General features: G+C 41.7%; 1 protein-coding gene across 1 annotated transcript; it reads left to right on the forward strand.

The window, feature by feature from the left end:
- The first annotated feature begins 3,575 nt into the window (after positions 1-3,575).
- LOC120942854 (olfactory receptor 146-like) lies at positions 3,576-4,561 on the forward strand. The gene has a single exon (XM_040355779.1). It carries the CDS (start codon positions 3,614-3,616, stop codon positions 4,559-4,561), a length of 948 nt encoding a protein of 315 aa, XP_040211713.1. The 5' UTR covers positions 3,576-3,613.
- Positions 4,562-13,627: the final 9,066 nt, after the last annotated feature.

The following is a 13,627-nucleotide window of genomic DNA, read 5'->3' on the forward strand; positions in this document are numbered from 1 at the left end:
GTATTTCTTTTTACATAACTTTATGGAGGAACATTTAGAGGTATAAGTAACATTTTTACCAGGTTTTTTTTCTTTTTTATATTCTTTTCTTTTTTTCTTTTCTTTGTCCTTTTTCTATTCTTCTCTTTTCCCTTCATTTAACTTTCCATCGTACAAGAGTTTGTATTTCTTTTTACACAACTTTATGGAGGAACATTTAGAGGTATAAGTAACATTTTTACCATTTTTTTTTCTTTTCTATTCTTTTCTTTTTTTCTTTTTTTTTCTTCTCTTTTCCCTTTATTTAACTTTCCATCATACAAGAGTTTGTATTTCTTTTTACAAAACTTTGTGGTGGAACATTTAGAGGTACAGTATAAGTTATGCCGCGTACACACGATCATTTTTCGGCATGAAAAAAACGTTGTTTTAAAAATATGTAATCTAAAATGATCGTGTGTGGGCTTCACATCATTTTTCGGGTTCAGAAAAAACTAAAATTTTTTTTCGAACATACTGCATTTTTTAACAACGTTTTAAACAATGTCGTTTTCCGGGTTGTAAAAAATGATCGTGTGTGGGCTAAAACGACGTCAAAAACCCGCTTATGCCCAGAAGCAAGTTATGAGACGGGAGCGCTCGTTCTGGTAAAACTACCATTCATAAGGGAGTAAGCACATTCATCACGCTGTAACAGACAGAAAAGCGTGAATCGTTTTTTACTAACACGGAATCAGCTAAAGCAGCCCCAAGGGTGGTGTCATCCGCATGGAACTTCCCCTTTATAGTGCCATCGTACGTGTTGTACGTCACCGCGCTTTGCTAGAGCATTTTTTAAAAACGATGGTGTGTGGGCAACGTCGTTTTAATGATGAAGTTGGAAAAACTTCATTTTTTTTCATGACGAAAAATGATCGTGTGTACATATCACTTTTTTCCATTTTTTTTTCTTTTCTTTTTTCTATTCTTTTTTCTTTTTCTTTTCTTTCCTTTCTTTTCGCTTTTCATCATACACGAGTTTGTATTTCTATTTATACAACTTTGTGGAGGAACATTTAGAGGTATATGCACCACTTTTTTTTCCTGATATTGAAGTTAAAAATACTGTTAATTAATGTTAAAATACTCTAATGCTTAATGTAAAAAGACCACAATTTACCTTACTTTGAGTACAATAGCAGATTGTTTATTTTGGAGACGTCCTCCTAATTTTCCAGTAGTAAGGTCTCACTTTCTGGAAGTTGCTGCAGACACTTTAGCTTTGTGGTATGAAAGAAGAAAACATTAATCTTCAGCCCTGGTTTACATTGATGCTATTTGGCATGTGATTTGGTTTGTCAAATCGCTTGCCAAATCGTCGGCTATTGTCGGCAATGGCACCGTCCGTATCCCAAAAGAATTCGCTGTACTACTTTTGGCGACCCCCCCCGGATGCGATTTCAATGGACATCTATGCAGGAACCTGCACAGATGTCTCTAAAATCGCCCCCGAAGGACTGACATGTGGATATGAAATTGTGCAAGTTCAGCCGAACTTGAACAATTTCAAACCTGCAGCAGAGTGAACCTGGGCTCAGACTGAACTGGGACCTGCGTCAATGAACTTTAAGCTCGCATCACAGGTACTAATTTTAATATATTGAATTTAGTGCATTTCACTCATATTTTGGTGTCATACTCATACAGGTTAATGAATATGTAAATACTGTACTTTTCATATTTCTGATATATGTCTGCTGTACCATGTACTTGTATGACATAGTATCCTATTCACTTTATATTGCTTTCTTTGTGTGAAATCTCTGGTGTTCCTGCCAGTTCCTCTGCTTTCCTATTACAAACTGACCACACTAGATATGAGCGCACAGCATGATCAGCTCTATAGCTGTGATGAGAATTCAGCCTGCTTTCCTCCAATGATCAGACTTTGGCTCACAGTCTTCCCCTGCACAGCCATTCACTGAGAATATCAGTGTATTGCTGTTTCTCCTCACCCAGCTCCCTGTTTTCAGCTGCATAAGAAGCTTAGATGGTATGTGATCACTAAGAAAACACGTTTTTTAATATCTAAATTAAAATGTGTTGCCTTTCATTTCTATTTTAAACTGAATGGGTTGTTTTACAAGGTGAGGGTTTACATACACTTTAACCACTTAACCCCCGTCTCATATTGCTGGTCAAAGACCAGAGCACGATTCAGCACTGCGTCGCTTTAACTGACAATTGCATGGTCGTGCGACGTGGCTCCCAAACAAAATTGGCGTCCTTTTTTTCCCACAAATAGAGCTTTAGTTTGGTGGTATTTGATCACCTCTGCGGTTTTTAGTTTTTGCGCTATAAACAAAAATAGAGCGACAATTTTGAAAAAAATTAATATTTTTTACTTGTTGCTATAATAAATATCCCCCAAAATATATAAAAAAACTTTTTTTTCCCTCAGTTTAGGGCGATACGTATTCTTCTACATATTTTTTGTAAAAAAAATCGCAATAAACGTTTATTGATTGGTTTGCGCAAACGTTATAGCGTTTACAAAATAGGGGATAGTTTTATGGCATTTTTATTTTTATTTTTTTACTAGTAATGGCGGCGATCAGTGTTTTTTTTTCGGTACTGTGACCTTATGGTGGACACTTCGGACACTTTTGACACGTTTTTGGAACCATTGTCATTTTTATAGCGATCAGTGCTATAAAAATGCATTGGATTACTATAAAAATGCCACTGGCAGTGAAGGGTTAACACTAGGGGGCAGGGAAGGGGTTAAGTATGTTCCCTGGGTGTGTTCTAACTGTGGGGGGGTGGCCTCACTAGGGGAAATAACAGATCCCTGTTCATACATTGTATGAAAAGACGGTCAGGCATTTCTCCCCTGACAGGTCCTCGCCCTGTAACGAGCAATCGCGGGTGCCCGGCGGGAATCGCGCCCGCCGGGCACGCGCACATAGTGGCTGCTTCGCGAGCCGATGTAGAGCTACGGGCTCTCGTGCAGGGGAGCCGACCTGCCACCTTAGAAATGCATCGGCTGGTCGGCAAGTAGTTAAAAGGTCAACAAAGGAAAAAAAAAATTCTTTAAAATAACAAACATGTCATACTTACCTCCACTGTGCAGTTCGTTTTGCACAAAGTGGCCCCAATCCACGTCTTCTGGGGTCCCTCGGCGGCTGTCTCTGGTCCTCCCCGCAAGAGCTCATCACATTCATGCGAGAGAGCTCGCATGGTGATGAGTCCTGTTAGTCAGGTTGAAAAATTTTGGAGATGAAATCTTGTTTTCTCTAGAAGTAAAGAGTGCCCCCTTGAGATTTAGATTCTATCTCTCTTTTCCCAGTCTTTTTTGGGTGATGAACACACTAACCTACACTCTGCTCCATGCAACGTGGAGTAACTGGGAGATTTCATCCTGAGAATTTTGATGAAAGGATGCCGTTGATAGAAGCAAGAAACTGGATTGTGTTTTTTTTTTCCCATACAAGTTTGATCAACATTTTTGAATTTTGTGGGGAAATTCCTTTCTAGGATATTCTAGGCCCTGTCATTGAATTTCAGTGGTTAATGTGATTTGTGACCATATGTGTGTCTTCTTTATTTTTATTTACACATATTATCAAGTGAAATAAGATCCAAAAATGTTGCAATGATAAATCAGACAAAATTGAATGAATTAATTCTCTCTGGAATTTCTGACCTTCCCGTTCTTCAACTCCCTCTTTTTCTCTTCTTCCTTCTTATCTATCTTCTGACATTAATCTGGAATTTATTGATCATCGTCCTCATAGTCACCGACTCTCACCTCCATGTTCCTATGTATTTCTTCCTTGGGAACCTGGCCGGTTTGGACCTCTGTAGTTCCTCGGTCACCGTCCCGCGAATGTTATTTGATCTTCATACAAAGAACAGAAGGATTACCATACCAGCATGTATAACCCAAGTCTTCTTAATATTTTTCTTTGCTGCTTCTGAAAGTTTTCTGTTGACTGTCATGTCCTATGATCGCTATACCGCTATATGTCAGCCATTACATTACACACAGATCATGCATTGGAAAGTGTGTGTACAGTTGGCCTGCTTTGTATGGTGCCTTGCTTGTACTAATGCCTTAATTCACACACTTTGTGGCTTGAAGTTCACATTTTGTAATTCAGATATTATAGAAAACTTTTTCTGTGATCTTCCCCAGTTGTTTCAGATCTCCTGCAGTGACGTCTACATCAACATTCTGCTCATCTTTATCTTTGGTGGTATTCTCGGAGGTGGGTCTCTGATACTGACCATCCTTTCCTATGTCTATATATTCAGAACTGTCTTAAAAATGCAGGTCAAAGATAAAAGGAGTAAAGTTTTCTCTACATGTACATCTCACCTGACAGTGGTCTTCGTATTTTATTGCTCCATTTTTTTTAATTATTTCCGGCCAAGCACTAGCCAACATTTTTCTGCTGACAAAGTGGTGTCTGTCCTTTACACTGTTATTGTTCCTCTTTTCAATCCTCTGATTTACAGTCTGAGGAACCAGGATTTCAGAACAGCTGTTCACAATGTTTTTAGAAGGATTGTCTCCACTGCAATAGAAAAAGCAATCTAAATAAACTCTTCATTTGTAGATATTAGCAAAATACAGAAGTACGTTCATTTGACCCATGCCAATAATACAGGGGAAGCTATTTTTTTATATTTCCAGCTGTAGAAATTGTTTTATTTTAATATTTCTGATTAATACACGGAATGTCTTTGCATAAGAGTTGGTTCTAGCAGCTACAATAGATTACCTTTTTTTCTCGGCGTATAACACGCACCCCAATTTAAGAGAGAAGTTTCAGGAAAAAAAACTTAAAAAATAAATAAAATAAACCACTTTGAAGCAAAATAATGGTCAGTGTCCCACTGCAGCCTGTGTGTCCCTCTGCAGCCTGTGTGTCCCTCTGCAGCCTGTGTGTCCCTCTGCAGCCTGATGCCCATTTGCAGACTCACCATCTCCTCATACAGCCGTCATCTCATACAGCCGTCATCTCCTGTTCACTCGGAGTCGGCAGTCACATACACAGTCCCGCCTCCACCATCAGCCTGTGTGTCCCTCTGCAGCCTGATGCCCATTTGCAGACTCACCATCTCCTCATACAGACGTCATCTCATACAGCCGTCATCTCCTGTTCACTCGGAGTCGGCAGTCACATACACAGTCCGCCTCCGCCATCAGCCTGTGTGTCCCTCTGCAGCCTGATGCACATTTGCAGACTCACCATATCCTCATACAGACGTCATCTCGTACAGGTCCCTCTGCAGCCTGATGTCCATTTGCAGACTCACCATCTCCTCATACAGATGTCATCTCGTACAGCCGTCATCTCCTGTTCACTCAGAGTCGGCAGTCACATACACAGTCCCGCCTCCGCCATCAGCCTATGTGTCCCTCTGCAGCCTGATGCCCATTTGCAGACTCACCATCTCCTCATACAGCCATCATCATCTCGTACAGCCGTCATCTCCTGTTCACTCGGAGTCGGCAGTCACATACACAGTCCCGCCTCCGCCATCAGCCTGTGTGTCCCTCTGCAGCCTGATGCCCATTTGCAGATTCACCATCTCTTCATACAGCCGTCATCTTGTACAGCCGTCATCTCCTGTTCACTCAGCGTCTGCAGTCACATACACAGTCCAGCCTCCACCATCAGCCTGTGTGTAACTCTGCAGCCTGATGCCCATTTGCAGACTCACCATCTCCTCATACAGCCGTCATCTCCTGTTCACTCGGAGTCGGCAGTCACATACACAATCCCGCCTCCGCCATCAGCCTGTGTGTTCCTCTGCAGCCTGATGCCCATTTGCAGATTCACCATCTCCTCATACAGACGTCATCTCCTGTTCACACAGCGTCTGCAGTCACATACACAGTCCTGCCTCCGCCATCAGCATTGGACCAGCTCCTGTGATTGACAGAACACTGGTCCAATGCCGGTGGTGGAGGCAGGACTGTGTGTGTGAGGTCAGAGTCGAGTAAACGGAAGATGACGGCTCAGTGAATTCCGGCGGCACTCGTTCCCCTCTGAGTCCGAGGTGCACTATCCATGTATAACACGCACCCATGATCTTTCCCCCTATTTTCAGGGGGAAAAAGTGTGTGTTATACGCAGATAAATACGGTACATTACAAAAAAAGTAGATGGTTTCCCAGAGAGTAAAAAAGATCTGGGAACCAATTGAGTACCATTGTGGTAAATGTGTTTTTTTATTTTCTGAAAGGGATTAGAAGAGTCATTAGAAAAACACCTACACAGATAATTTCTTTATTACAAAACATCTAAAATTACTGCATGAATTTGGAATTTTTTTGACATTTCTGCTTTCCTTGTATTATTATTTCTATTTTGTTGTGTTTAATATTAAATGATTATGGCACAAAAAAAAATCTCTTTTATCTCAAAACATGTAAGGAACACATCATCCGGTCTAAATGTGTACCCCTTATATTCAAATAGCATTTTCTATTATCCTTTCACTGTAATGTAAAGCAATGTGTACTGTTTCTTACATACATATGTGAAATAATGCCCTAATAAATACATTTTGAAAATGATTGTCCTTATCTTTCTGATTTTTTAAAGAAAATAATTGCCACCCTAGCAAAAAAAAAAACGAAGACAAATATCTATAAATTGTAAATATCTGATTCCTGCACACATTTTATTTCTCATTTAACCACTTGACCTCTGCACAGGCTACCCCCCCGGGACACACGAGGATTCTTCTTTATTGAGGCCTCCAATCTTTTGGCTTGTCCTTTAGTGGACACTGCAGTGTGGCTGCCTGTTATGTGGATCTAATTTCCATCCTGGCTTTCTCCCCCTGCTCCTTGCCTCATTGGTCCCGGTCTATTTTGGTTCTCGTTTTACTTCAGAATCTATCTATTTATGTATTTTGATACATTACAGTTTGCTGCCAACAATAGGAGATCTTCTTTTCGTCTCCTATTGGGTTGCCCTTAGTTCTCTCACAAGCTATATACTATCTCTACATCTGTGACTCCAATCGGTCCTCGATGCACGTGGATGGCTAGCAATCTAATTGATTTATGAAATTAGCAATACTTTATTGTCAAAAACTCTCTCTCAAACTCGTCCTGAAGAAGCCGCTAGGCGAAACGAGTAGGCGAGACGAAAGAAAATATTGCTTGTGAATGTATATTCTGTACGTTTTCATCGTATTTTATTGAATTTATTGTATGTAATTTTTGTAATTAAATTTATATTTTTCTAAATCCCTATGTCCCTGTGATTGCCTGGAAAAGTCCGCCTTGTCACTACCTTGTGTAGTACTTTTTTCTTGTTTCACGGCCCTTATAACCAGGGCATTTTTTGTTACTTGTCACTGCACTACTAAGTTGCCCAGGTAAAGACAAATGCCTAGATTCAGGTACGTTGCCGCAACTTTGCGGCGGCGTAGCTTAAGGCATTTAAACTATGCCGCCGTAAGTTAGCGAGGCAAGTACATGATTCACAATGTACTTGCCTGCTAAGTTACGGTGGCGTAGCCTAAAGCGGGTGGGCGTAAGGGCGCCTAATTCAAATCTGTGTAAGGGGGCGTGTTTTATGTTAATGGGTCTTGACCTTACGTTTTTGACGATTTTTATACACTGCGCATGCGCCGGGCGCCTACATTTCCCAGTGTGCATTGCGGCTAAGTACGCCGCACGGACCTATTGATTTTGACGTGGACGTAAACGACGTAAATCCCGATTCACGGACGACTTGCGCAAACGACATAAAAATTTCGAATTTCGTTGCGGGAACGGCGGCCATACTTAACATTACTATTCCAACTAGGGCCTAGCTCTAACTTTAGGCGGCCTATCTGTAACGTAAACGGCGTAAAAGTACTGCGTCAGCCAGGCGTACGTTCGTGAATTGGCGTATCTACTAATTTACATTATCTACTGATAAGCCGGCCTAATTCTTACTGAATCTACTTAAAAATTTGGAAAATCTCAAAGGGTATGAATAGTTTTTAAAGTCACTGTACATGCCCAAGTGGGCTCAAATTCTTCAATGCCCCATCCCTGTGAAGTCCTGGAAGAGAATATGGGAGTCAGCTTCTAAATCTTCCAGATGCATGGAATATAGGGAGAATGCATAACATTATGATGTTTTGGTATAAAACACCCGAGGTGCTTCATACCACTGACCCTACTTTGGAGGTATGATCAAGATAAATGCTCTTTATTTCATTTACTATGGCAGTGTCCTAGCCTTCAGCCTTTTTGAGTGTATGTAAAATCTACGTTTGAAATGTTTCTTGATGTATTTCTGCCTATTGACCCTGTAACGGTCAGGGGTTAACACCGTTTACGATATTCCATTCCACCAACCCAAGACAGCTTCTCCGACAATCCAGTAGACAGGACCCATTCCATTCCCCAGAATAAACGAGACACACAGCTCTGTTCTCTGAGTCAAACGAATGAATGCTTTAATGGTAAACTCTCAGATTTGTATACAGTTAGAAAGCCCTGTTTTCTGTAATTTTGAAAGTGTAAATGATGGAAATAAAATCTAACTTTTTTTTTACATATTATAAGAATGTCTAATCTGTAATTTGATTTTTCCATCTTTTCTTGGCTTTGTTATGCACATTAATACAAATCTTTACCTGGGGTGCCCAAACTTTCGATCCCCACTGTATATATAAAATATATATTAAGAAAGGATAAAAATTACAAAAAAAATGATATATGAAAATTGCTGTTTTCCCCATTGTCTTAGGCAGGGGTCAAGTCCTGGGGAAAAAAGTGTGGGAACTCCCACCCAAGATCCAGTCCCCCACCAAAAAAAATTATACGCTCATATGCATAATTACTAAACCGTAAGTTCTTTCTCAATCCTGCGATAACTTGTGGCAGACCTCCGCAATGTCTCCTGGGAACAATGACAAAAGCTCCCAGGAGACAATGAGGAAGTGACGGAATACCCGCACACAACCTGATGAATCTATATACAGGAAGCGGCCAGTAACATAAAGTATCACTAAGGTTCGCCTGCCCCTGAGGCCTCGTACACACGGCTGAGGAACTCGACGTGCCAAACACATCGAGTTCCTCGGCCAGTTCAGCACTGAAGTCGCCGAGGAGCTCGGCGGGGCGAGAGCTCCCATAGAACAACGAGGAAATAGAGAACATGTTCTCTATTTCCTCGCCGAGCTCCTCGTCGGCTTCCTCGGCCGAAAGTGTACACACGGCCGGGTTTCTCGGCAGAATTCAGCCAGAAACTCGGTCGGAAGCTGAATTCTGCCGAGGAAACTGGTCGTGTGTACGGGGCCTCACAGTGATTCGAGCTGGGCATCGCCGCTTAGTGAAGGATTGGCTCGGGCGGCTCGGCTGCTCTCAGCTGCTCTAGTCTTGCAAAGGGAACTGAGTTCCTGCTGTGAAAAAAGTGCAGGAACTCCGTTCCCACGCGTTCCCGCAGGACTTGAGCCCTGGTCTTAGGCCTCGTACACATCGAGTCATCAGAAGAAAACCTCTTCTACGTCCTCACCACAAAAATCAGCGTTTGAACTTTGCAAATGAACATATAGACAAGCCTGATGCATTTTGGAAACAAGTTCTGTGGACCGATGAGGTTAAAATAGAACTTTTTGGCCGGAATGAGCAAAGGTACGTTTGAAGAAGAAAGGGCACAGAATTTAATGAAAAGAACCTCTGTCCAACTGTGAAGCATGGGGGTGGATCAATCATGCTTTGGGGTTGTATTGCAGCCAGTGGCACAGGGAACATTTCACGAGTAGAAGGAAAATGGATTCAATAAAATTTCAGCAAATTTTGGACAGTAACTTGATGCCATCTGTGAAAAAGCTGAAGTTAAAGAGAGGATGGCTTCTACAAATGGATAATGATCCTAAACACACCTCAAAATCCACAGGGGATTACATCAAGAGGCATAAACTGAAGGGTTTGCCATGGCCTTCACAATCTCCTGACCTCAACATAATTGAAAATCTATGGATAGACCTTAAAAGAGCAGTGCGTGACAGACAGCCCAGAAATCTCAAAGAACTGGAAGACTTTTGTAAGGAAGAATGGGCAAAGATACCTCAAACAAGAATTGAAAGACTCTTGGCTGGCTACAAAAAGCATTTACAAGCTGTGATACTTGCCAAAGGGGGCAGTACAAGATATTAACTCTGCAGGGTGCCCAAACGATGTTTTTGTGTACTAACCATCGGTTTTGACTGATAGTCAGCCGTCCATCGGTTTGATTTTAAAGCAAGTTCTTTAGTTTTTGTCCGAAGGACAACAGACCAATGGGCCGTAAACATGGTCGGTTTGGACCTATGAAACTGGACTTCAGGCCGGTTTCATCGGTTTGGACCGACCGTGTGTAAGCGGCCTCACAGTTCCTCCATATGTGTTTTACAAATTAATCCTCCACTCAGTTTCTGAAACTCTAAATAATATTTACCATATTAATAACAAAATTGGAGTATAGCCTCATATAAAATAATAGCTATAACAACGTACCATCATCCGAATTAGTATGGAAAAGAGGAAGGGTAGGGGCAAAAGAATAGTTGCTGAAGCTAGACTGAGGCCCCGTACACACGACCGAGTTTCTCGGCAGAATTCAGCCAGAAACTCGGTTCAGAGCTGAATTCTGCCGAGAAACCCGGCCGTGTGTACACTTTCGGCCGAGGAAGCCGACGAGGACCTCAGCGAGGAAATATTCTATGGGAGAACTCGGCCCGCCGAGCTCCTCGGCGGCTCCAGGACTGAACACGCCGAGGAACTCGATGTGTTTGGCACGTCGAGTTCCTCGGCCGTGTGTACGGGGCCTTAGAGGTATGCCCACCCAAATGTTTGTGGACTATCTCGGTACTGATAAAGAACAATATAAATTGTTGAATTAAAAGGTTAAATACAAAACAGTCATACAGATTAAAGATTGGGCGAAGTTTCTATTGTTCTTTATCAGTACCGAGATAGTCCACAAACATTTGGGTGGGCATGCCTCCAAGTCTAGCTTCAGCAACTATTCTTTTGCCCCCTACCCTTCCTCTTTACCATATTGATAGTTGATCAGTTCCCATTTCATTTTATATTCTAGGAAATTCAAACATGTACCCTTGACAAGAACAGGAAGTGAGAGGAAATATCCCCATAGGAATTTACTCTAAGGCCTCGTACACACAACCTTTTTCCCCGACAGAATCCATCAAGAAACTTGGTGGCAGAGCTTTTTTGCCGAGGAAAACGCTCATGTGTATGTTTTTCTTGGAGAAAACTGTCGAGGAACTCGACGAGAAAAAAAGAGAACAAGTTCTCTTTTTCCTCGACGGGAGTCTCAATTTCCTCATCGTGTTCCTCGACTCTTCCAAAAACTTGCGGCGGCGTAACGTAAATCAGATAGGTTACGCGGATCTAAAGATCCACTAACCTATCTGAATGTGGCCCCATAAGCCTTCAATTGACAGATTTGACCTTAATTCGGATTTTCAGACTAATGCATTTTTTAACTAAACTAAATAAATAAAAACGAATTTCGGGATTAACTAAATAAATTAATTTTTTGGATGAAACAAAAATTCCAAACAAAATATTTCAGTGTGCACATGTCTAGTATATATACAATGTCCATGGGGTGCCTTTTCCTCCATCCTTTGGTGAAGACAAACATTGTGGAGATGTAATATGTATTGTGGTTTTATAGTTTAATGTTTGTGAGATAATAATAAAAATCATTTTTTTATTGCATAAGAATTGAGATCCTTGGGGTGCCTATAAAGTCCAGGTCTATTTTTCTAATCATATTGTCTTTTATAGTTTTTTCATTTAACTGCTTGCCGACCAGCTGCCGCAGTTTTACAGCGGCTGGTCGGCTCGGCTGCGCAAAATCACGTGATTTTGAATTTCAGCCACTAGGGGTGTGCACCCTCTGCTCGCCCCTGGTGTCACGCTCGTGCCCGGCTGGCGCGATCACCACTGGGCCCCCGCGATCGCTCGTTACAGGGCGAGAACCGGGAGCTGTGTGTGTAAACCCACTGCTCCCAGTCCTGTCAGGGGAGAAATGACTGTTCGTCTGTTAATGTTAATATAATGTATGAACAGCGATCTGTCATTTCCCTTAGTCAGTCCCACCCCCTTTCAGTTAGAACACACCCAGGGAACATAAATAACCCCTTCCTCGCCCCCTAGTGTTAACCCCGTCCCTGCCAGTGACATTTTTTTTAGTATTCAATGCATTTTTATAGCACTGATCGCTATAAAAATGCCAATGGTCTCAAAAATGTGTCAAAAGTGTCCGAAGTGTCCACCATAAGGTCGCAGTACCGATAAAAATCGCAGAGGTGATCGAATACCACCAAAAGAAATCTCTATTTTTGGAAATAAAAAGACGCCAATTTTGTTTGGGAGCCACGTCGTACGACCGCACAATTGTCAGTTAAAGCGACGCAGTGCCAAATCTCAAAAAAGTGACCCAGTCATTGACCAGCAAAATGGTCCGGGGCTGAAGTGGTTAAAAAGCTGCTCTGGGCAATTTCTCATCTCTTTTTCATAGTTTTACTAAAACATTTTTTAATTATTTGGAAATTTGAACAATGATTTATTTTACTAATATTTTAACTTTATATTACTATAAGTTCACAAAGATACAAAATCTATGTGGGACATCTGGAGAACAAACCTTCCTAAATCTGTTATTGTTGTTCCTTTTTTTTTTACCTTTTTCTGAAATTTTTATTTTACTACTGTAAATTCGTTTTTGCCAATTGCTTAACCCAGGGGTGTCCAAACTTTTTTTTTAAAGAGAGCCAGATTTGATGAAGTGAACATGCTGAGGGCCGACTATTTTGCTTGACATTCTTTGAACCATTCAAATTCTGTCTAAGTGTGTTCGTCCGAGCAACTAATACACGGCCCAACAAGAATTCAATTGCCTTTGTGGCTGTGTGTGGTGAAGAGATGAGCTTGGGCGTGTTATTTGGATATACCGTATTTATCGGCATATAACACGCACAGCCTTACCATTGCCATGAATGCAGCCTCACCATTGCCATGAATGCAGCCTTACCATTGCCATGAATGCAGCCTTACCTTTTCAACCAATGCACCCTTACCATTGCAACCAATGCAGCCTCACCTTCGCAACCAATGCAGCCTCACATGTGCCATTAATGCAGCCTCACATGTGCCATAAATGCAGCCTTACCATTGCAATCAATGTAGCCTAACCATTGCAACAAATGCAGCCTCACATGTGCCATAAATGCAGTCTCACATGTGCCATGACTTACCATTGCCATCAGTGCAGCCTGATTGTTACTCTATGGCCTCTTTAATACAAAGTCCCACCTCCTATGATAGACAGAACAGTCACCCAATGGCATCCCAGGAGACGGGACTTTCAATAGAGACGCTGCTGAGTAAACAGGAGATTCTCTTCATGTAATCTTAAGGCACTCGTCCTGCCCCCTCCCAGTCCCCTCCAAGGCAGCACTGATAAATACGATATATATCTTTTGTGGCCCTGGGGGCCACAAACAATATATATATCCAAATCCCCAGGGGGCCATTTTAAAGCGGGAGTTCACCCATAAAAATGTTTTCCCCTTAGATGGATGCTAGATGGATGCTCGTTTTGTCTAGGGGAATCGGCTAGTTGTTTTA

Source organism: Rana temporaria, chromosome 6 (assembly GCF_905171775.1).
Source record: "Rana temporaria chromosome 6, aRanTem1.1, whole genome shotgun sequence".
NCBI lineage: Eukaryota > Metazoa > Chordata > Amphibia > Anura > Ranidae > Rana > Rana temporaria.